Raw genomic sequence first — 24,762 nt, forward strand, 5'->3', positions numbered from 1 at the left:
ACTCACCCGATTTGCCAGCAGCCTTTCCTTACCGCAAATCTCAGAACCCCCCTTGCCTAAGTTCGTAGCATAGGCTCCGTCCATATATTCCTATGTCAATGGTCTCGCGCATCGCTCATACTTCAATTTGAACAGCCGCGAAAAATTAAGATCAAATTGAAGTGTGCGCGATGCGCGGGACCCTTTCGACCCACCGTCACTGAACGCGGGAAAATTCTACACAAGGATAGGATAACTACAACCCTTCGTAGCGCCGAAACTACGTCACCCTCGACATTTTGCAAGAGGAATATTCGTCTCAGAATCACCTCAGGAATCTACCATTAACCGGTGATACGGTAGGTCTGGGACACCCTGTATAGATAGTATCTCACGTAAAAATGACCGATCTTTATATTGTGAGGTCTTAAAATGTTGAGAACAAACCCAAGCTAGATAAAGAAATTTTAAATAATGTATTTTATTATATTCTATTATATTTAATTTGTTAAATTCCATTTACTACCTTTCAATATTGCATATATACATACCGTTCTTTGCATTGATATTTTCTTTGCAAAGTCTTTTCTACTGCGCAATCATTTCTTCAGTTTTTGGAAATGAAAAATACCTAACATGTTTATTATTTCGTGACGTGTTTTTACACTGTTTAAACGAACACGACGGCATTGTGCGATGTGCGAGACTCTGAAACAGTGCATAACCTGTGTCGTGACACTTTCGTTTACATTTATTATCGCGTTGCTATTGGTTGCTATTTGCAAAATGGCGACAACTTGGTGCTGCGCAGAACGTAACGAAATTCGTCTGAGATAATAGCACACCTTGTTACTTCCACCATGAAAGTAAGATTGTTTTGTTTTCCCCTTCCCCTGCCTTCTCTGATGCACCGGATGCACAGTTGGTCGTCAGCCACGTGATCATTTGTGATTACTTGCGAGAATTATTAATTACAGTTATTTCGGCGAAGACAAACGTGACTTGTTCATGCAGAACGTAATGAAATCCTTTCGTGAGGTTCTTTCGGGTGCTAGCAATATTCTGATTTTAACCGGCAGTGGAATCTCCGCGGAATCCGGTGTACCGACCTTCAGAGGTGCCGGTGGATTTTGGCGTAAATACCAGGCGCAGCATCTCGCGACGCCGGAAGCCTTCAGGGCAAATCCGTCGCTAGTATGGGAATTTTATGAATATCGCAGGCAGTTAGTGAGCAAAGTCGAGTCGAATAAGGTAACTTCCATATAAATATCTTCCAAACTTCTATTTTTGAGGAATGTTCATGGCAAAGTACCTCGGTTTGCCGTTGTCTTCCGAGGGAGGACAGTCCGTAAAAATTTATCATAGTATGACGGGATTTGAACTCAGGTCTTTGGGTAGCGATCTCTGCACTGACCAACTACGCTATGGCGTCCTGAAAGCTATAAATTAAGATATACTTAAGCTATAAATACAGACATAGTAATAAGATATAAATTGTTGGTTGGTAATACTTAAGGCTCACATAGCTGTGGCAGAGTTTCAAAAACGCAAAATAGCGGAGGGCAAAAGAGTATCGATCGTCACGCAGAATATAGACGGACTGCATCAGAAAGCTGGGGCGCGGGACGTGGTGGAGCTCCACGGTTCGCTTTACAAAACACGCTGCACCAAGTGTCGCAATGTTGCTATCAATGAGAATATTCCCATATGCCCGGCACTAGCTGGGAAAGGGTACGCTCTCCAGAATTCTGTAGCGTCAGAGAGGAACCTGAGAGCGGCCACACCACTGTTTACGCCCATATTTTTGCATTGAGAAATACAACACCGAATGTGAACTTACATTCCATTTAACATGCACATGCACATGATTTCATAATGACAAAAGATCATGTGCATGTTAAATGGAATGTAAGTTCACATTCGGTGTTGTATTTCTCAAATTTCTCAATGCAAAAATATGGGCGTAAACGGCAGCGTGGCCGCTCTCAGGTTCCTCTCTGGTAGCGTAATCACAGGGAAAGTGAAATATGAGGCACGAGCAGGGGCAGACTGAAAGGGTAGGCGCTGTAGACGCCGCATACTCTCAAGAAATATTTAAAAAATACAGTGTGCGCCGCGTACTCTCAAGAAATTAAAGTAAAAATTCAAGTCAGGAATTTTCTACATTTAAAAAAAAACAATTCAAAGAACGACGATTAAATCGGAACCAGAAAAAGATAACCGGGTTTTGTTTTTTCAAAAATTGTTCAAATGATTTCTTTTAATTTTATTGCGTATGTTTTTTGTAAAATGTATAAGTATCAAAATACTTTTTTCTAAATTACTAATTTTTTTTAATAAAAAATAAATGTCATCTTTACATGGTAGATAACTTGTGGTGTACATGCTCTCCCTCCTCCCCTAAAAATAGAATATTAGTATTCTATATGTAAGACTTTTCCTCTTCACTCAGTCTGTCCCTGGGTACGAGTGAGCATCGCGTGCTTCTCGTGGTTAAACTGACGATGATCTGATGCATTCGAACAGATCCCCTGATCCAAGCATTATTACCTCTGATATCCCAACAGAGGAATTACCACGTTGCAAGGTGGAAGGTTGCGGAGCGTTGCTACGACCCGACGTTGTCTGGTTTGGCGAACAGCTGGACGAAAATGTATTACAAAGAGCTCGTACGTAATCTAACTTTTCATAAATACGATCACGCACATACAAATATTCCTCTTATCAAACACGAAGACAATTTGAAATAAAATTGAGTCACATTGTATAAGTACATGACACAAAGAAACTGAACAGATCCATCTTACAGGTATTCCTTCGTTTGTAAATGTTACAGTTGACATCGTTGAAACTTGTGACGCTTGCTTAGTTATTGGGACTTCAGCAATCGTCTATCCAGCCGCAATGTTCGCGCCACAAGTGGCACAACGCAATGTACCAGTAGCGGAATTCAACATAGAGGAAACGCCAGCCACGGGACAAGTGCAGTAAGTACATATATTTACTGACACTCTTTTATTCTCAATCCAGGTTTCAAAATTGCAACGCTGAGATTTTCATGATTTTTAATTAAGAAGATAAAATCTGTAATAAATAGATAACATGGGCATGCATAGTATATTACAACAGTATAAAATATATCTTTTTTACACATGTACAAGGCGCAAATATCGGGAAAACATTATATCGTAACTTCCTCATGCTTCCGCTTACGTCCGCTTTTAGTATGTCTCGCGTTTGACTGTAACAAAAAGACAAACGTGTTACATTCGCTTAGAATATTAATTAGATATTTTTTTAAATTATATTAATTAGATATATTTTTCAAGTGAAATAATATTTGAAGATAAATAAATTCCCGTAGGTATCATTTCCAAGGCCCCTGTACTACCACTGTGACGGAAGCACTGGCGCTCTAAAATGGGATTCGAACGTCTTGATATAATTTAATGATCGAATTATCGTGCAATTAAAGGTTTGATTACCTTGCAATAGCATACTTCTGTATTCAGTCCAAGCTGACTCAAGTACTCTAGCCATAATTTTTGTTTAGTCGACAGCGAATCGCCAGGACCTTTCACCTCTACGATCTTGTACTGAAACGGAGACACATCGAGCTGTAATTTGGTTCAATCTCTTTCTGATGAAACATTTCATCAAGATTTGTTTTTTTGAACGCTAAGTTCCTTAAATTATATGTAAGAAAATGTATTTTACCTTTTCTGTAGATACATTCCACACAATTAAATCTGGGAAGCCAGCTCTCCACAATAAAAAATTATGCATGAGTCGTTCGCAAATCCCGACAACACCCTCCACCCCTAGACAAAACGCCACTTCCTGCAGAGAAACGTATACGTGTGTACTCCATTCTCTTTGTAGATTTCATCAATTGCTTACTTGGAGGTTGTTGCTGTCGTCGAAGACGTTGCCTTGCGAGACGGACTTGTACTCGCGGTGTAAATCGAATTCATGCTTCAAGTGTCTGCTCATCGTTTCCGAATCGAATTTCCGCATGACTTGAAGCTTCATGTCAAACTGTTCCTTCCTGTTCTCGTAGAATTCTGACGAGAATAGATCCAACGGTGCATCCTGATACAATGACACCCAAGCGCCGGGTATGTTCATTTTATAAATCTCGTCCCAGAATAATGTGCCGAACAGCGTGACTGGAAAAGCACCCTCGCAGTGCACACCTTTCGGGTATCCCTCGCGTCTGTAATGATGCAGCGCGAAGCTCTCAACCGTGCCGTACACTTTCTCGTCCACGCAGTTGCTGATGCGCCAAGTGCTCTTTCCTTGCGTAAAATTTCTGAAAAAATATGTATATTATTTTTCCTAAACGTTTCTAAGGGAATTCGATGAAGATTTATTTTCCAACTTACTGGCACAACGTCCCTTCTATTGTAACGGAACTCTGTTCGGATGTTAGTCGTGCTTTGCTAAGCGTACTGTCCAACATTTGTTTAACAGTGTTTTTCGTACGTTGGGTAATGCCGGATTTTCTCTTAACAAGCCTCTCTGCTCTGTCCAGCAGATCTAATCTGTCAACCTCCGTCAGGCTATCGCACAACACCGCGTCCGAAAGTAGCGTGACACTACCATCGAGATTCTTTCTGTGATACATTTCGATCTTGATTAATTCATTGTACCATCGTCCCTTTTTGCCTCTCATATGACAATCCTGATTGATTAGCATTTGCAAAAATTCTATCGCCTGTGGCATTGTTTCTTTAGTTTTTTTGAACGCGTCTACGCTTTTGGACAAGACTTTGAACCACATGTAGCCTGGCAAAAAATGCCTGATGTGTTGAGGTAGCGTGGAATCTTCAAGGCTGCAAATAATATCGAACAAGTAGCATAAAACAGATTAATTATATTAATATTTATCGTATATCGTATAATCACTATGCTTCATCGATTTAACAACCTTTGCCTTTCCATTTCCAAGTGGAGTGGCAAACGTTTGGCAGCCAAAGAACCAAGATCCCGCACAGCTTCCCATTGCTTTTTGTCGATTGCACTTAATACATCAGATAAAGTGCTTTTGGCTTCTATGTAACTGCAAAGCAAAGCAAAGCAAAATGTAAATGACAAAAATATAAATGAATCATAATATATAAAAGTTTATACATATTACATACTCTAACAGGTGCTTTTTACTGGCAAATATGGGAAAATCACTTATGCCCACTTTCGGAAATTTCATCTGATTGGTCTCTACTTGTAGTATCGTTAAAAACACATCCGCCATAGTCTCGGTGGGATCTCGATTGGGTACCAGCAATGTGACTATTCTGTCGACCACTTCCTTCACGGTATCGTCCAACAACACGCAATTCCCCAGGAGCTTGTTTACCGAGGCGCGCAGTTTCACAGCCGGGCTCGGCATTCCGGGGAACAGCGATTTTGTTTCCTTGCAGAACTTCAAGATTGACTGCACGCCGTTCTTCTTCCCACTACCGCTGATCTTCGACTCTTGGCAGAGCTTCCGGATTTCGTCGGCTTGCAGCAGGTTCAATAAAACGGACATGTCCTCTTCGTTCGTGCTGCTCTTGAAAATGGAGCGCGACACCAGCTCGTCGAAGGTGGGCCTCAGATCGTCCGACACTTCGGCGTACTTGATGCTGCTTACCCTGTGCCACGCATGCTTCCTTTTCAACATGCGTATGAACAACGCTTGGGCGCCTCTCGAGAGCGTCAGCAACGAAAATATCAAATTTAATTCATGCTCGTTGAAGTACCCGCAATTGATCGGATTGGAGAACACGATCACGACCACCAGGAAGAAGTGCAGTGAGTACATATCTACGGGTACGACCACGTCGCTGATTTCGTATCTCGTCGAAGTCGTGGTGTCTATGTGACTGTACTCGTAGTCGAATTTTCGGTCGGAGTAAACCCTCTCGAGATCGATGTCGTTATTGGCTATGGCTCCTTCTTTGGCTAGGTTCAGATTATCTATTGTCGTGGATATCAGTTCCTCCATTTTGTCCTTGAACAACTTCCTTCGCGCTAGCTTCGCGAATTTTTGCGATCTTTCTAGCGCAGTTTTTGTTGGCGACGATGACTTTGGAGTGAACCTGGAACCACTAGGCGGGCGTGGGGTACTTCGTTGACTTCTGACGGGAGATGTATACTTGCTGCTTGGTGACACCGCTGTGTTGGCCTCTGTGATTTTTATCGGGCTACTATTTATATTGGTTCTCGTCGAGTGAGATGCCTCACTGCTGCACAAGATATTGTTTCGTGCCAATCGTTTCTCTTTACTTGTTTTATATGGAGTTCCTTTGCTGTTCTTACGTAAAGCAGAAGCCTTAGCGTTTCCTAACAATCTTCCTCGTTTTTCCTTAACAATAGGAAAAATTAGTATTTATTATAATTATGGTTAAATTGTTGATTATAATTAATGAGATTACTTACTACTTTAGCAATCGCTGAATTTGTGTTATTAGATGATTTCTTTGCAGTACCCTTTACACTCCTAGATGTAACTTTATAGAATTGATCTATTGTAGTTTGCGTCATTGTACTTTCTTATTAGTCAAAAATATTCAAAATATCTCAATGACACTCATAACAATTCTCGGTACAGTTATATTGGGTAAATCATGCACGACTTCTCGATATAAATAATTGCAACGCAATTGCACATTCAGTTGCAAATGCCCTCTTTCACTGAAAGGAACGAAGGAATCACTCTCTCGCATCTGCCGCGTCGCTCTCAATTCTTTTTATTTTGTCGGTACACATTATAGCCTTAAACAAAATGTAAACTATAGCGGATATCGACAAGGAAATTACAGTATTTACAATATTCCTCATACACAACGCAAATCATCGGCGAATATACAAATGTTATTTTACCTAAACGATACATAGTTTAAACTATGGAAATCGTGTCATACGATGGATAAATGTCAGTAGCATAATACTTCAATTTTCTAGAAAATTATTACTCGATAATAAAGAACGAGTGTCGAAAGTGAACTGGTGAAACGAAACCTCTCATCAATTGTCGCTCTTTCTCACGGCTTACCTTGAAAGGTTTATCGTGTATGAACGCAGAGGAAAACGAGAAAGCAAGAGAAACGCTCAAATCAACAGCGACAGTCACTCCGCAAAGTTGAGACTCTACTGCGAAAATCATCAATCTTAACTTTTTCTGATTCTTAGTTTCTTACCGCGACAACGTCAGATCAGGTTAAGATCGCCATCCTGCGCAGACGCGCGAGTTGCGCGTGGCGGGAAATGAGTGCGTAATGCGCATTGCCCGGCAAAAATATAACCTAGAGAGAGAATCTCGGTAAAAAACGGAAATCGTATTTTACGCGCGTATTTTTATTTTAACATAAACATTGATCCTTTTTATATAATAACTTGCGTAGCTTAACTCACTCTTCATCTCTTTTTAATGTATCCCTTAGAAAGAGACGAAAAGTGGGTTAAGCTACGGTTAAAGTTAACCCTTTCGTGCCTGATTTTTTCGTAGGAATAATTTGCATCTAATTCACATCTTACTAAAAGTTTTTAAGGTCGCTGATTATGAATCTGCAGTCAAAATTTTTAAATAAAAAATGGCGGATCCAATATGGCGGACCAAGATACAAAATTTTCTTAGATTTGAATTAAATTCATATTCTAAGGAATTTTCCAACGAAATTTAGCACTTTGGCCATATTGGATCCGTCATTTTGCAATTAAGAACCGATTTTTTTCATATAGCCCTCGTATTGACCTTCACATTGAGCCTAGAAAGAACTAGCTATCTTCATTTTTGCGGGAGATACATATATTTTTCACTTCTTCCTCATTTTAACACTTTTTGATGAGACATGGAGATCAAATGATGAAAGTCATAAAGGTGTTGATTTTTTTTAAGAGCCCTACCCTTCATCTTTAAAATAAGCCCAAAAAGAAATCGCTATCTTTAATTTTGTGGAAGATATGAATTTTTGAAATTTTTGATGCAACCGGGCCTAAGTCGAAAAGCTTAAGCGTGATTTTTCCTACAAAATTTATCAAGGTATTAATTTTGCGTGGGAAGATCGCGACAATACTTTCCAGCTCAACATCGCAGGTGTTCAGGCTTGAAAAAAAAAACGAAAAAAAAGAGCAACAGCCAGTGTAATCAGAATTTATTTCTGTAGGTCAGGTTTTATCAAATTCCATCGTGTCCGATAGCACGACTTTCCGAAACGGAAGGGTGATTCTCTCGCAGAGTTGAACATAATCGAAACGTGTGAGGACGTCTCCCTCTCCTTCTCGGAGGAGCTTTGCCGTAGCGCGAGGAAACAGAATTCGCAAGTCCGATATGTATTTGGAATATCTCGGCATGGTACAACGCACGTGCATACATAATGCATGTTGACGCAAAACGAAGAGAATACAACAACGAACGGAGATACTTTAGAATTGCTTGCCGACTGGACGGCGCGCCTATCCTCAGGGACACTGTGTGTGTGTAACGGCAAGTCGCGTTCCCTCTCTCTCTCTCTCTCTCTCTCTCGCTTTTATATTTATATTCATATATGTATTTTATATTTATACGTACGCCGTGTTTCTCGTTTTCTTTTCTCTTTCCTCCTGCATGTACATATTCGCGAGCTGCGGGCTTTACGTGTATGTACGTACATACGTATACGAGTATGTACAACGGTCTCGTTCAGAGTAGTTCGCCGGCCTTCCCTCTCCCCCCCCCTCTCTCTCGCTCTCTCTCATCCCTATCCATCCCGGAGTTACACAGTAATTAGAATATACTCAGATAGCCAAATTGCAACCCGTAAATTGACTTACTTATGTACACCGAATTAGTTTTACATCGTCTGATCTACGATGATGCCGTCATTAATCGCAGTTAATTACGAGTATTGTGTTATCTTAGCTCTCTATACACAGGATGTGGGAAATGTTAATTCGTCCACCTGGTAACACCTCTCTGTTTTCAAATTTCTCGGCGATGTATAAGAAGGTCGATTCGAAGAAACCGGAGGAATCTCGTTCAATCTCCCTCTCTCTCTCTCTCTCTCTCTCTCTCTCTCTCTCTCTCATTCTCTCCCTCTTTCTCATTAAATTTCGGACTCTTTACGGTGTAATGATTCGGGAATATAAATCACTCGTCGGACGCTAAGTTGTTTCATAAATAAGACGTGTATTTCGGTTTACTTTACAATTACATTCGAATGTGATTCGCCGTTTTTGACAGAGTTGCTGCACTCGCACGTCTTTCGCTCTCTCTCTCTCTCTCTCTCTCTCTCTCTCTCTCTCTCTCTCTCTCTCTCTCTCTCTCAAAAAAGGTGTTATCAGGTGACAGAAGATTAAATAACGATCGTATCATATCGAAGAACAAGTCGAAGGGCTGCCCCCCCTCTCTCTCTCTAGAGCAAATATTCTATATAAGTAATTATATAGAACTCTCTATGCCCTCTTTCCCTCGTCTTTCCGCGAGTCACAGCGAATTCTCGAGGAGAGAATTTTCTCTCTAATATTGCTTGCACCCAAAGTTTCATTTCACGCCGGAGCTTTGGTTGAAGCATTTCTCTCTCTGCTCCCTCCCCCGCCTCCGATTAATTTCCCTGTCGCACAGCGACGTAGAAGCCCTACCCCAACCTTTCCCTCCCTCCCTCCCGCCGTTCATAGAATAAAATACACGTATAGTAGATACATCGTGCGCGTCAGTCGACACTATCGTAGATCTGTTTAACACGCAGAAAAAATGGAGTTTCGAGGAGCTATCTCCCGGTTTTAGAGATATACTTATTTAAGCTCATTCCTCTTGTCGATAATCCCTTGTCCCTACCCCTTCGGCTTCGCCCCTTCTCATTTTTTCCTCGTGATCTCGATCACTCTGAACATTTGCATTGATCCGTATCTTATATGTCTACTTAATACGATTTACACTATTTGTTTCTCGCGAATGCAACGAATCGGGGGAAACACGAAGTCTCACCGTCTTATGCCGACCGACCTCCTCCGTTTCTGCAATTACAATCGAGACGAACGCGAAATATAATACCGATAGCGCGTTCCTTTTAGCTTGCAATGGCACTCCAATCGAGAGACGAGTTTCTCTCCTCCCGCGAATTCTGTTTCGCGGGACGAACGGAATTGGTCGTGATCGCCGCGGTGGGATTTCGTGTTTGCCAAACCAGAAGTGTAAAGCGAACTCAGTCTTTGGTTGGAGCGATTAAAATCTTGATGATTCTTGACGTTTTTAATGCCTATGTGGGTCATTATCTCTCTTTTTAACATTAATAAATTTTATATAAAAATCCATGTACCGCTATATTTTGTTCTCAAAACGTCCCAACTAAAATAAAAAAACAAATTCTTATTTTTTTTTTTTCCTTTACAAATACATTCTCGAATCTCTCTTCGTTCTTCACATGAAATCGCTCGTTCTTCTCAAAATCATTTGGCGGAAGAGTCGTCGCTTCTCGGTTTCTTTTTTTCTTTTTTCTTTTTAAGGCGGTGCTAAGAATCTCGGTAGCAGCATATATACGCAATATACACTGTGTCTGTGTCTGTGTGTGTACGTGTGCACGTTTAACAGCGAGCAAGTAACGTTTACAAAAGCTAAATGCTACGGATACACGAGCGAACAGGGTGGAGAGAATGGAGAATTCGGCTTCGCGCGCAACAGTGAGTTTGAGAAAAACGAGAGAAATAATGCAGTATCTAAAGAATATATACAAATACGTGTCAGAAAAAACAGATTTCGCAAAGAGACGTTAGATAATATACAGGCGAAAGAGTGTGAAGACCTTAACAAAATAATAAGTCCTATCCAGGATAAAATTTCTTTATTACTCCTCCTTCCTAAAGTCGTTTTCGAATTCATAAATTTTCGTACACATTTCGCTGTGCGTCTACCACAACAACATTTTTATTTTAATTACAGTTATTCAGTTAATTACCTAAAAGTAGAGATACAATAAGCGTAATTATTTTTATATGTACAATATATCCTTTTTTTGTTTCATTTCATATTATTATTACGATTTCAAGAGAAGTCTCCCTACAATTTGTAACACTCTCACCATAACTTTTTTTTTTACCCCCCGCGCTCTCGCGTTACGGCTGGCGACAAATCGTGTCAGTGCTCACTAGTGCAATCGATTCTTTTTTTTATCATGACGATAAATCAAAAACTTTATATCGTATCGGCGATTATTCAGTGCCTGAAAGGAAACTTGGAATTTTATTTTACAACTGCAATAATGCACAATCGAGAGTCGTGCGATTTCGAATTACTCGTTCACTCCTGCGTACATGATTATTATTCCGTTTACAGTAACAACAGTAGCGCAACTATCAATGCGTCACAAAAGAATACGAACTGAATGCTCTGAAACTGAACTACAGAAGAGGCCTATAATATTCTCTGAATAAACTCGTGTCTGTTCTCTCGATCCTCGAGAGACACCATTCAATTTGGAAGGACTCCCTCTTGTATTTTGACATTTTTTTGCATTTTCGTGAAGTGGCAGAGGGGGAGACGCGGCGTCGTCTCAGAAAGACTTAAGGGAGGAAGAGAGCGTCCCTAAGTGACATACGAGAACTCAAGAGATACGTACACGCGTTATTGGTCGTTCTCCGAGGTAATAAATGAAGTTTCGTCAACGATTAGCGCACGCACTTCGCTTATGTAAAAAAAAGAGAAGTGCGTTGATTTTAAATGTGAACATGATGTCTCGCTCAAGCAGGATCAAAGCGATTCAAATGTACGCTTCAGCTACGTCCAAAATTATTTGTTCAGTTGTATCAACAAAATCTATCGCTCGGACTTTACGGTGCGGAAACGAGTGTCGTTCGAAGATCGAATTTGGTGAAGAGGCTTGATAATGGCACGCTTGGGTCAAAGCATTTCTTCATTTACGCGCTTTAATTTCGACGTTCGCATCCGAGTAACATTTATCTACGCAAATATTATCGAGTCCGAGAGAAGACGGGTAAAAATGGATGCGATATGAGGAGCCAGCGTAATAGCTCGTTTCATTAACTTCGTCCATGTGGGAGAAATAAAAAATTATAAAATAAGCTAAACGAGTGTGTGTATCGTGAATTGCGCGTAGGAGAACACATAAGCTTGTAATAATAAAATCTGTCATTAAAGACAATTAAATTTAAATTGTTTGCCGAATACTTCGTACCTTGATATCTCTACATCGATAGATTTCTAACGTGAAAGACGTAAGTATTTTTTTATGCATTGCCAGTGATTGCCAGTGAGCTTCGTAGATTCTAACACAACGTATAGTGACCTTTCCGCAAATCCAATGATACAAGCTTTCCAAACGCAACATCAGAAAATTATATTATGATTATGCGCTCGCATAATTCGTTTTGATGATTACTGGAAAAAAAAGAGAGAAAAGAATATTCGTTTTTTTAACGATTATAATGACTTAGCACTATCAAAGATTAATTGATAACAATAGCTTCGATATCTCACAGCCTGGAAGCCTTTAAGACGGTACTATATATAGATATATTTATATATATATATATATTTATATATATAAATTTATATATTTATATATATATATATATATAAGGAAATATTTTTATTACTATATAAAATCGTATAATACTCGAACCGAATCTATATACAGTATTGAGAAAAATCGTACAGTTTTATAAGAAATTAATTATTCTATTTTTTCCTTCCTGTAGTGTTATTTAGTTGGAAAGCGACGAGACGTAAATTCGAGTATACTATTGTACTTACAAGCGGATTACTATACAATCTCCGTCGTTACTGATGATAATGTAATGTAATACTCTAAATTTATCTTCCATATTAATAATTGTTATAAAAAAATTTTCATAATAAATCATAGAAATTTTGCAAAACCAATGTTCGGGTAATTGAAAAAATTAAGATCATCGTGTCGAATTAATTACGTTTCCACAATCAAAAATACGTAGCCTCTAACACTCTTGAGTATATGTCGAATGATGCATGATTATTTCAAGTTTTATGAGATATAGAAAATTGGGGAAACTTTGTTCTGAAATTTGGATAAGCCAGTAATCAATGCTGTGTCTGAGAAAGCTTGCTACACGCATTCGGTTATTGCGTTACGTGTAATTGTACAGTACTAAACTGATAAATAAAGGATCTCAACAATGTCTAAGCGAATGTAATCGGTTCATAATCTCGGTCATGAATTTTCCTTGCAATGAACGAATGAGACTGCTGCGAAATTTTTCCAGCAAGAACCGCAGAAGATATTGCACTTGTTTTGAAGAATACTCATACCCACAATTTTACGGCCATGCAAATCTCTTGCCTACTGTTCATTCATATTCCTTGCGAGTCAAGCTTTTAATTTGTCCCAATGCCGCCCATCACTTCCCAATTTTACAAAGAGAAACGAGCACTGGAATCCATGATACATCAATGCTAATTTCGGGAGAAATCAGATCGAAATTGATCTCTAATAAAATTCTTTCCGCAAGAACAACGGCGATGTTCACTATGACGTTCCACGTACACTGATTGTGTTAAACGACTGCAAACAACTGTTCAATGAGCAAGGAAAAATGAAAAAGACTTGAGTGCAAATCGAAGCACGATCCCTCGACAAGAAGAAAAAGAAACTCGATACTTGCATTAGAATCCATGCTATCGCTGATTACGTCGCCGCGATAAAGCGATTGATCGGAGGAGCAGTAGTTTTGTACCTAGCCGTATCGCCCTTTTCGCGTCAATATAGCGCGGTATATAATCAGTACACACGTCCGGTCTCTCGCCCGAAGCAGACATCGTAGGCAAGGTAAGAGAATTAGCGAAGCCCCCAGTGACGTATTGGCGGCAACAGGGGTGCCGATAGCAGGCATCATGTCACTTCCATCGCCAGTGAATTTGTTTTGTTCGTCCGTACGAGCTGCTGCTGCTGCTGCTGCGGCTTACTGTCGCACGACGAACTGTCCACTCCATCCACTTCCACATCCAAATTTTCACTACAATCAAACGATAAATTGAGCCATCCTTCAAGTGTAAAGACGAAGTCTTGACAGCTCATTAGAATTATTAAATTTAATTATTAAATTTTCTTACAATATTTTAGCTCTATTCTTCGTAAATCTATACGATAAAATATTCATTATCCTGAAAAAATTTTTAGTTTATAATTTGAATGATGAATAATAAATTACCTATTACTATTAAGCGTAATTTCCCCGGACGTCGGGACTTGCTGCACCTGATTTTGAATCTGTTGTTGTTGTTGCTGCTGCTGCTGCTGCTGTTGCTGTTGTTGCTGCTGCTGTTGTCTCGCGAGGCTCGCCAATTTATTTTGCGCTATCAGGCCGGGAAGCAGATTGGACGGTGGATGCTTCTGCGGGAGGACTAACGTGGACTGCTGATTGTTCACGATGTGGGTGCTGTTTGTCAGGTTGTTGGAGTTGTTTATATGCGGCAGCGGGCCGTTCTGATGGCCATTGCCGAAGTTTGTGATACTGCCACCGTTACCGCCACCGCCACCGCCACCGCTGCCGCTGCCGCTGCCGCCACCGCCACCGCCGCCGCTGCTCGCGATGCTCGCACTAAACACCTTAACATTTGCACTACCACCGCCAACACCGCCACCGCTGTGACCACTACCGCAGCTGCTGCCATTCCTATTATTTGTCGGACTAGTCAAAGATTTCGAGAGAATGGAGGCAGCAGTAATGTTATTCGGTAATTGTCTGTGTTGCAGCTTGGGCTGGTGGTTCGACTGCACGTCGACCAACGTTGCACCAACGCCGACAGTGCACTGCGTGGACACTGTGCTCGATGTCGCAGCGATGGCCTGATTGGTCGTCCACGCGACGCCGGGGGACGACGTAGGAATCGACGAAGAACTCGTAGAAGTATGTACAACACTAGAACCACCACTGAGACCAACACTGCACTGTGGAAGCTGGGTCTGTTGCGTCGTCGCGAGCGGCGCGAACATGTTGCTCGCGATCGGCGTAACGACGAAATGCGAACTGCCCAACTCATCGTCTGTCCGCGCGTCGTTCATACCGCTGTCCGACAGACCACTAACGCACATGCTACCCGTAGTATTGTTGAGGCCCGCAACTGCGTGTTCGAAGTCCGACATGATATCCGACGCGAAGTAATCCGCGATGTTGAACTCTGACGTGAAGGGTGACTCGTCGCCCGCACGGTCAGGCTCCACCTCGATGCATATGGACGTCGCCTCGGGCGGGAACGGGTATGGAAGCTTCGATCGAGACACCGGCAGCTCTACGTCCATGTCGTTGTCACTCTCCTCGCTCGAACTATGCACCGACACAGGTGGGGTCTTTGGTCGAAAGTGTAACCTGCGAGACAAAAATGGCATGTGAGGTGGCTAGTCGCACGTATTAAATAAATAATATTAACATCAAAGAATGACACACAACTCATACCGCTCTTTCTTAATAGTAGTCGTTGTTGTGGCAGTCGCATTTGAATCCACCGTTTCACGCTTCGAGTCGTGTACCGTAAAGTCCAAAGAAGACCATATTTCATCCATGTCCACCGTGCAACGGTCCAGTATTACTCTGCAAGTTATCAACGGTATAAAGAAATGCAATTGTACAGACATACATGTGCGCATCGTACCTGCCACCCCGACCGATCCTTCGACGCGCAAGACCGATACATCTTGGCACCGGTTTGCTGATGCTGGTAAGCGCAAACCTGTACTTCTTATCAGCCAAACCGCCTTCGTTTTTATCACACCAAGGCCAGTTTCCAAAATCACCTGATACAGGCTGCAAAGAGAAGCGAAAGCTTTGTATTTATAATTTAAAAAAAAAAGAAAATCTTGAAATAATTTCTTCATTTTTTAAACCTGATTAATCGCAGTTAGCGATTATACATGAGAAAAGTGAAGTAAAATGCGTGTATCATAACAATTAATCGATCTCAATTTATGGATGATAGTGATAAAAGCTCAATCAAAATACTAAACAACAGTTATAAGGTAATAAAAGAGAATGCATGTTAATCAACCATCATTGATGTAATTATTGATTGATTTTCAGAATAAAATTTTAACAAACCAGATTCAAGGAGATCCTGGAGTCGTCTGTTTTACCATGAAATTCATTCCAATGAAACTTTTTTTTTGATTGCATAAAACAACAAATCCTTTTCCACAATTACACATAAAAATGCGTGTTAATAACTTGGACTTAATTAGGACTGTTGAAGCTTCGAAAAACTTCGAAGGAATGAAGGAATCTTTGAAGGTACGATGTTTAGAAGGATCAAAGCTTCGAAGGAATGAAGGAATCTTCGAAGGTACGATGTTTCGAAGAATCGAAGCTTTGAAAAACTTCGAAGAAACGAAAGAAAGAAAAGAAGGAAACTTCCAAAAGAGACTTCAAAAATGTAGTAAAAAAGACTGATTGGAATAAAAATTTTGAGCATGCGTGCATCTCTAAAATCGTGACCAAGAGTGAAACAGAACACAAGATTAGTTCCTCGATATCGTGCAAAAGGATTTTTCATTCTGTGCAACGAATAAAAAGATCCATTTCTTGAAAAATCTAATTTCGTCGGTAATACAGACGACTCCAGGATCCCCTTAACTAGTAGTAGACGACTTACTGGTAAATAAGTGCTATTCCTATTTCGACGAAAGGCGAATTGTCCCTCGTCTGCGGTGTCTTCATCATCGCGGTCGGAGGGTAACGAGGGTTGGGCGTGCGAGTGAGATGGAAGCGGGCTGTCTTCGTCTGAACTGATGAGTGGATCTAGTCCGCTTCCGAGGACACCTGAACGATTCCCTCGGCCGCCACCACTACCTGTTCCGCTACGGACACCAGTGTCGTCCAAGCTTCCTCCTCTGCTATCCGTTTTATGCTTCCGCTTCTTGTACTGTCTCTTTTCTTTCCTGGGTACTACTTCATCCTAAATTACCGGCAAACAAACAATAAAGTGTTAAACCACGTATCAGATGTGAAGAAATATTTGAAGAGTTACAAAATATTAAAAATGGACTTCCTTCAATGCACCGATACCTACTTTACAGACTTTGTTTGTCCAGTTTTGATGAACACCGAACTGATTAGTGAAGAGTGGAGCAAACGCCGGTCTCGGTGTCTTCAACGCCGACACCTCTTCCAATATTTGTCCACTGAAGTCTTGCGCTTGGTACCTGTGAAATCAAGCGTAACATATTTTCTGTCTTCGACAAATGTAAAAAAATACGCGGGCCGCGCGATATCACGATATCGCACTAACCGTTTTTCGTAAATCTCAATTGTTAGATGCAGGTGTTCCCGTTTCGCCTTCTCCCTGCGTTTCACCATTTCCAGCAGCGTAACCGCTCTGCTGAGATCTCTACGAAGTTTCAGCATTTTTTCGTAACTGGTCTCGTCGTTTTTGCGATTTTTCCGAGTCTGCATCTTTCCTGTGTGTCGCCTGAATGCGAGATATGGATTATTAGCGTCTGAGCCGAATCGATTCTTGGTTTTGACTGTTAACAAGAGCGGATGTTGCTGCAAGAAGAAAGTTACATTATTAATATTGGTGGTACTTAATATATTAATATTTGAAGAGTCGAAAATTCATTTTATAAAGAAATAAAAATATAATAAAAAAAACTGTAATAGAATTTTTGCGCATATTCCGTCTTTTTAATAATCTAGACACAAATTTAAGCAAACGTAACTTAAAAAGCACATTGTAGAAAATATGATACTTACAGTTCTTAGACGTTTGTTGAGCCAATAATCAAAAACTGCGATAATAAGGTCATCGTCCTCTTTGAAAAGTGCCTTCGCTTCATTGAGGGTAACTACAGTTTGGCCTGAACTCTTCTCTAGGCGATCCATCATCTCCTCGAATTGGAGAGGATTCAAGTCCATCTTGTGACTCTGTATCGCAACCCATTTCTCATCCTCCGAATCCATATCGTAGTCTGGTATATCCTGTTCCATAGCAAAGGCTGTGCAAAGAATGCGAATGCGTTACTCAGTTATTCCATGTGGGAGACAAGAAATAACATCTCGTCATTCTCTTACGTTGCACGTGTATCAATTGGCGGGGCAGCTTATAATCAGCAGGATATATCTTTTCATAAGCTTCCACATCTGCCAGATCAGTTACTTCAGGAGTAGGAATGATTAGACCTGTGCATATTGCTCTTTGAAGGTGATGTTCCTGCATAATGAATTCAATTTAATCAGTTTGATTCTTAAACTCGATTCAACAAAGTTCAGAATTTTTGATACGCTGCAATCTAAAATAATCTAAATTTAATGTGCATGTAAAAGAAAGGAAACATGAATATAATAATGCGACGAATGTCGTTCAATGCGATGTTATAATCAGCTGTGTTACAAAAATCTATTAAATATTCGTAAACTTGTCGAAGAAAAAATCAGCTGTGAAATTAAGTTGGCTCAACGGACTATGGATCCACATTTTCCAGCAAGTAGTGTCAACGATGCATCGATCCACATACTGACTGACAATCCATATAAATAAATATACCAATAACGATATAAGAACGATATCGATATATCGTTTCCAAATTAAAGCCTCTCGTGACTAAGTGCCATTGTAAAGGTATTATCAAAACATCAAGCAGCAAGACGCTTGACGTTCTGGAAATCAGGACGACATGGGTGCATCGTGGGAGCGCGCGATTGCCGACAAACTAGGTGCTGACAGCTGTCGCGGGGTGCCATGTGGGGAGTGGGGGGGCGTACGGAAAACGGGGGAGAAATGCGGACAGGTCGGCAATTACGACGAAAGGAGGAAAATTAACAATTTTCTGTGGCACGGGACGACGGGAGAGTCGCCATCTGCCGGTTGTTTACGAAATTGCGCGCCCGTAGGTAAGATGGCGGACAGGGAAAACATGCTGGAACGAGGGGCTAGACGTTCTTTACTTACGCATTCCTCCTCCTTTTCCATGCCGCTGGGCATTTGGGGCACCGCGCGGCGGGTAATGGCCGAATACTCTGGCAGATCCGGCAACTCCTCGGCCATGTAGATCGGCATGGGCTTGGAGGCGTCCAGGGCACGCGGCCTGAACGACAGCTTGCTCATCCTGAGGTCGGCTAGGCTCGCGCGTGTTGACAACCAAGGATGGCTGGCCGCACTGTGAGGCGAGTCGGGTCGGCTGGGGGGGGGGGGGGGGGGCCACGGGCTCGCGATACACCGTGGACCTGCGTTTGAGGCCTGGCTGGGGGCCCTGGGGCCGAATTACCCGGCACAGAGAGCGCTCAGGGCCTCATCGTTCCCCGGCCATCGCGCTGGAACACGGTCACTCAGTCACCGAACGAGATATATCACTTTGAAAACATGTTTGCGTGACACGGTCCCTGCTCAAAGCCATCATGGCCGACGCACAGCCATTTAACACGTTCGGTCGCCGCCGTGCAGTTCCGTCAGCCGACGTGCGCCGCGCGGGAATCGGCGCGTCACTTCGGCCGCCGGCGCGAGAGACGCGCTCCCATTGGTGGATCGCGTCCATCGCAAGTCCGATACGTACACTCGATACATTACAGCCAATTTCAATTAGGCCTCGATCCATGAGCGTATTTTCTCGACCGTTCGACTGAGATTTTGCGCGCGTGATGCTTCGAAAATTACAAATTTCGAAAAGTACATTATGGCATCTGTATGCTGTATGTTTTTACATAAATTCCAAAATTCCGGTATATTTACATAAAAACATGCCGTGCATGATTTTTTGTCCAATACATATATCTTTTTTTATTGGCGCACGGTATCGCGATTACACCTTTTAGCATTTTTACTAAACATGTTTCATTGTTGCAATATTAATAACAAAGAATGAAAAATAAATAATTACGACAGAACGATTAGAAAAAAAATACAAGCCAAATGTCGACGCGGTAGTCGTACTACGGCTGCGCAGTCACCGCGTTGCGGCGGCCACTTGAAATTGGCTACGAGTTGGCGTTGACGTTGAAAAGTCTCAAATACGAATCAAAGAGTATTGCTCAAACTCAAGTCCGTGTCAGTCACCGCGCATTTCAGATAAAACAGATATATAATATGCAGACATATTTACCTGTTTTCAAATTGGAAAAGGCGGAGCGCGGGCTGCAGCTAAAACGAACAGACCTGTCGCGTCCATCGACAAAGAAAAAAAAGAGGCGCGAAGTTGCTCACAATGACCGTCGCCGAGCTGCGCCGAACACGCGAGACGACGGGATATCCGACTGGCCGAGTGTTTCCGTTACGGGGGAAACGCGCGGACGAGTCACGTGTCTGACTCACGTAGCTTCCTTTCGCAGAAATCGCGTGGCGGAAGGGGAGAAGGCTGACGAGTAACGGCAGGCGTGCGCTGACATGACGCAGGTCGTCGTGGTTCTGTCAGCAATTCCTAGGTTATCTCACCATTTGCGCTCGCGTCTGCCGAATCTGCGCATCTCGGACGTTCCGCCAGGTATATCGGTATTTCGCGCGCGCTCGTCACAACGCACTTCTTCCGGAACGCACACACCGGAATTTATTCGATTATTCGCGACTTGCGATATCGCCCTCGCGACGAGCACGTGTCGATTCCCACTGTTACTGTATCCCCTTCCCTTCTTTCTTCCGTAGAGGCTGCGCGCGCGCAGGCAAACGCGAGGAGAGCGGTCGAGTTTGACACATTTAAACTGTACATAGTGCGCTAGCGAGCATTAATTATTCCTCACGTTTAGTTAGTACCAAGTTAGTAACAATTATATTATTATGGGGATCCTGGAGTCGTCCTGTATTACCGACGGAGTAAATGTTTTTTTAATAGATCTTTTTATTGGTTGCGCAGAATGAAAAATCCTTTTGCACGATATCAAGGACCTAATCTTGTGCTCGTTTTGTTCCTCGACGCGACTTGGATACGCACAAAATTGTAAATTGCAGTAATCAAGTCAATAAATATTTTTTTACGTAGGGCAAGCAGATACCTTAGATAAGCTCAATGGCGCAGAGATATTGGTGGCCGACTGCGACTTATTGATACCTTACGCGCACAACTTGACATCATTCAAGTGGATACAGGCGACATGGGCCGGTTTGGACAAGTTCATTCCACATATACAGAACGCACCAAGGGATTACGTGCTGACTCGCTTCTCGAACGAATCATTCGGCCTGGCGATGTCCGAATACGTGATAGCGCATATCGTCAACTTCGAGCGTGACCAAAGGCAACAGTATGAGAATCAGAGACGTGGCTTGTGGAAGCAGGAGGGCAAGATTATGAAACATAGACTCATATGTGATCTGACCATAGGCATTTTGGGCTTAGGAACAATAGGAAAGTCCAGTGAGTCTTATCAAGATTGAAACGCACGTTGTCAAGCTTGCAAAATTGTTGAAGTGTTTTGTGTTCTTACAGTCGCACAGAGATTGAAGCTATTCGGTGCAACCGTCTGGGGAACGACGCGCACTGCTCCGAAGGAGAAGCTACCATACCTCGATGAGCACAAAACTGTAAGTGATTTACTTAATGTGTTGGGAAACTGCGACTACGTCATCAACGTCCTGCCGTCGACTCGAGACACAGTGGGTCTCTTGAATGGAGACACCTTGCAACACTGTAGAGCTAAGGGTACCGTGTTCATCAACATAGGACGTGGCTCCGTCATCGGAGAATTGGATTTAATAAATGCTCTCGAACAGAAGTGGATCTTGGGTGCCATTTTGGACGTGTTCGAGGAAGAACCATTGCCAAAGCAGAGCAAGCTGTGGAACTACCCACAAGTAATTTGTTCGAATTGTCACTAAGAAGCTGGAACAAGAAAAAGCTTTCGTTTGCAACTTATTAATAAAACAATTTGTTTATAGGTGACTATCTCGCCGCACAATTCTGGCGTGACTCGTGCACAAGACGTAGCCAAGCTGTTCGCTGAAAATTATGTTAGATACGTCAAAGGGGAGAATATGATTAATAAGTTTGATTTTGAAAGAGGTTATTAATTTTATAAAAAGTTACATAATGTTACACTATATACTATAATTTTATAAAAAGTTATATAATGGTATACTATATACATAAAGTTTACATAGGAGTCGGAAATTATATTCAGTACAAATAAAAATTATTTGGTACATTCACATATTTTAAACAAAAAACTGGACATCCCAGTTATTTTCCAGTTGATGTTTTTGTTACCAGAAGCTAAATTCTAACTTTATGTTTATTTATCTGCATTATGATTTTCTCAGAAAAAATTAAATCATTAAATAGTATCATTAAATGTTTCTTTAACGAGAAATTTATAAACATAAAATTTATAACGTAACTTACACAGGTCAGTTATGATAATAAAGTGACATTAAATAAATTATACAGATTTCTCTGAATAATGGAACATTAAATTCTCGATAACAATTTCTCTTGAAAATACGAAATATCAGAAAAAGAAAAGAATTATATAACGATATCATATTATATATATATATGTATGTATGTATGTATGTATATCTTTTTTGTTATAAATATAAATTGAACGTATCAATTAAAAATAAAAAAGTAATTTAGTGGATTATAAATATAAGTACATTTTTTGTCACGCGTTATATATTAATAATGCTACATTTCCGCGTATTGTACTCATACTTATTGTACTTCTTAGACAAAGACGGATATATTAATATAATTCATACCAAAAAATATAGAAATCTATTCAGTAGGCGTTTCTTCAGTAGGCCGAGGTTTCAGGCCCCGGATGTACAGATCGTATACTACTTCCTCAATTTTTTTTACGTCATATTTTAGACCGTCAAAGCGTCTCCTCAACATATCATTTTTCAAGTTCAATAATCGAAAGCCAGCATGTAACTCATTAACGAACTTTGCGATTTCAATTGGCCGGTCGTAATCACCGTTTATGACACTATTTACAGCAAAACGACTCTAAAAAGAATATATTATGAAGGAACGATTAGGTAACGGAACTGTGAAACATACGTACCAGTTCTGCGGACAACTGTAGCAAACCCAATAAAAAGTCTTCCAAGTCCAGGTGAAAGCCGTCCTCCCTGTTATTGTGTACTGCGAGTATATGATACAAATTAATCTTTTGCAATTTGTTTAATATTAAATAATAGTAAATAAATTCAGTAGCAAAGGCAAATTATATATTATTCTAAAAAATATTATTTGGTCCCACATACTTCCTAATATGCTCGCAGCAGTCTCTTTGGTGACTAATACTTTAACTTCTAGGTACATTACTAGTGCAGCTAGAAAACATAGCCTCTGCGTGACAAAACGCCATTGGTCGTGGTAACGATAATACTGATTGCTCGGTACCACTTGAGCCAGATTTGCATACTGTGTCCTCACCTCACCAAACCTTTCTCTCGCCCTTGTACAATATTCCGCGACAACTGCAAATTAGTAACAAACGACAGATACTTTTAATCAAATACAATAATTACTATACAAGGTAAATAATTTCTAGAGACATACTTATGTTCTCATCCGTCGTGCCGCAGCCCCCGTTGTGAATGTTCTGCATTATCATCAAAATTTCTCTGGCAATTTTCTCGATATCCTTGACAATGACGCGGATTTGCTGTGATAAAAAAATATCAGGAGTCTTCTCGACCGCCATACCTTGCTACTTAAATTTGGCGTATTTTTAAAAATTACAATTATAAACTTACGACGATAAACGTCGCCTCCCATCGATCAAACCTCCAACGGTCGATTATGATTATGACATAAATATACAAATTAACTCATGCGTGTTCAATAAAAAAACATAAGATTTTCTACGCTGTCGCGCGATTCTTTTACGATTTCTTGGCAAAATTAGAAATACGACAAACCACGCATTCCAATAATACAAGCAATCTGACATTAATTTTGTTTTCTCTGTGATTTGTTTAAACGTGCCACCAGCCAATTCCAGTTTTATTAAAGACTTTTTTGGCACTTCGTACTATTTCCCTTTCAATCTGACATTAACATGATAGTATAGGTTATATCACGCAGAATAATGTAAATACATACCTCGCGTATTTCTTGCTCGTTGTTCAAGTAGTCTTGAAACGAATTAAAAATATCTCTCACTACCGCCGACATAATGTCTCCGGTCACCGTCCCCGACGAACAATTGTTATCGCACGACATTAAACAAATCCAACACGTCCAGCGCTGATCAATCTTTCGGAGAAAATCGATGTATGAAATCCGCGCGCGTATGCCTATAGTCAGTCTTGCCAGATGGACGAGTGTTTTTCGCGCGTGCGCGGCGATGCAAGTGCCGCCACTGCACTCTGCGCCTGCGCACTTTCTACTCCACTGTTGGTGCTTAGAAAATTATCGCCTCGCTAATTGGTTCCTGCATGTGCTTGACGTGTCCTGTCTAGATACCGACCTATGGCTAGTTTCTGGCTGTAGTCCAGCTGGTGCTTCAAATGCTTTAAAACGCCAACTTTAACAATTAATATCTCGCTTTACGGGGCAGACCGCCAATTTTTTCTGCCAGATTCTTTCGTTTTGTGCAAAAATGCGTCCAATGAGCATACATTCATTGATTTTTGAGGTGAGGCCTGTATTCTAAATAATTACCTAAGTGTTTTGAAGCATTAGAAACGTCAACTGGACCGCGGAAACGTAAACTATTATAACTTATGAGTAACTGTGCTCGACCATGGTTGCCTATCGATTTCTGCTTTATCGACGCTCGGTTTGGCGACTTTTAGACTAGTTAACGCAACAAAAGTAAATCGCAGCGCTGCTGTCGCTTTATATCGATATCGCTGCTTGCGATTCTCGAGACGCGGCAGCTTGAATATTTTCGCGCCATCGG

The 24,762-nt window shown here is 41.2% G+C and overlaps 5 protein-coding genes across 6 annotated transcripts; 2 read left to right on the top strand and 3 right to left on the bottom strand.

Annotated features, from left to right (window-relative positions):
* The first annotated feature begins 853 nt into the window (after positions 1-853).
* On the top strand, positions 854-3,760 carry LOC105275121 (NAD-dependent protein deacylase sirtuin-5, mitochondrial). Its single transcript, XM_011331776.2, has 6 exons — positions 854-1,230; positions 1,496-1,710; positions 2,506-2,648; positions 2,816-2,966; positions 3,344-3,454; positions 3,533-3,760. Exons 1-5 carry the CDS (start codon positions 988-990, stop codon positions 3,396-3,398), a joined length of 807 nt encoding a protein of 268 aa, XP_011330078.1. The 5' UTR covers positions 854-987; the 3' UTR covers positions 3,399-3,454; positions 3,533-3,760.
* On the bottom strand, positions 2,980-8,433 carry LOC105275120 (fanconi-associated nuclease 1). Its single transcript, XM_026969984.1, has 8 exons — positions 6,403-8,433; positions 5,124-6,328; positions 4,910-5,041; positions 4,365-4,814; positions 3,880-4,291; positions 3,697-3,819; positions 3,465-3,575; positions 2,980-3,220 (listed from the first exon to the last, which is right to left on the bottom strand). The coding sequence occupies exons 1-8, from the start codon at positions 6,505-6,507 to the stop codon at positions 3,161-3,163; spliced, it is 2,598 nt and encodes an 865-aa protein (XP_026825785.1). The 5' UTR covers positions 6,508-8,433; the 3' UTR covers positions 2,980-3,160.
* A 2,333-nt stretch (positions 8,434-10,766) lies between these two features.
* On the bottom strand, positions 10,767-20,143 carry LOC105275127 (enhancer of polycomb homolog 1). Of its 2 annotated transcripts, XM_026969982.1 has the most exons (11): positions 20,019-20,143; positions 18,872-19,233; positions 17,995-18,133; positions 17,677-17,918; positions 17,213-17,469; positions 16,994-17,126; positions 16,577-16,879; positions 15,584-15,735; positions 15,382-15,522; positions 14,143-15,300; positions 10,767-13,947 (listed from the first exon to the last, which is right to left on the bottom strand). In XM_026969982.1, the coding sequence occupies exons 2-11, from the start codon at positions 19,025-19,027 to the stop codon at positions 13,824-13,826; spliced, it is 2,805 nt and encodes a 934-aa protein (XP_026825783.1). In that variant the 5' UTR covers positions 19,028-19,233; positions 20,019-20,143; the 3' UTR covers positions 10,767-13,823. The 2 variants fall into 2 exon arrangements, with proteins under 2 accessions (XP_026825783.1, XP_026825784.1); XM_026969983.1 differs by lacking the exon at positions 20,019-20,143 and having other exon boundaries at positions 15,388-15,522; positions 18,872-19,027.
* Positions 20,144-20,262: 119 nt separating this feature from the next.
* Positions 20,263-22,284, top strand: LOC105275126 (glyoxylate/hydroxypyruvate reductase A). The gene is made up of 4 exons (XM_011331777.3): positions 20,263-20,396; positions 20,889-21,263; positions 21,336-21,700; positions 21,785-22,284. Exons 1-4 carry the CDS (start codon positions 20,300-20,302, stop codon positions 21,914-21,916), a joined length of 969 nt encoding a protein of 322 aa, XP_011330079.1. The 5' UTR covers positions 20,263-20,299; the 3' UTR covers positions 21,917-22,284.
* Positions 21,896-24,164, bottom strand: LOC105275128 (translin). The gene is made up of 5 exons (XM_011331779.3): positions 23,961-24,164; positions 23,415-23,520; positions 23,117-23,332; positions 22,915-22,994; positions 21,896-22,856 (listed from the first exon to the last, which is right to left on the bottom strand). The coding sequence occupies exons 1-5, from the start codon at positions 24,078-24,080 to the stop codon at positions 22,623-22,625; spliced, it is 756 nt and encodes a 251-aa protein (XP_011330081.2). The 5' UTR covers positions 24,081-24,164; the 3' UTR covers positions 21,896-22,622.
* Between the last annotated feature and the right edge of the window lie 598 nt (positions 24,165-24,762).

The sequence above is a fragment of the Ooceraea biroi genome, chromosome 5 (assembly GCF_003672135.1).
Source record: "Ooceraea biroi isolate clonal line C1 chromosome 5, Obir_v5.4, whole genome shotgun sequence".
Classification (NCBI taxonomy): domain Eukaryota; kingdom Metazoa; phylum Arthropoda; class Insecta; order Hymenoptera; family Formicidae; genus Ooceraea; species Ooceraea biroi.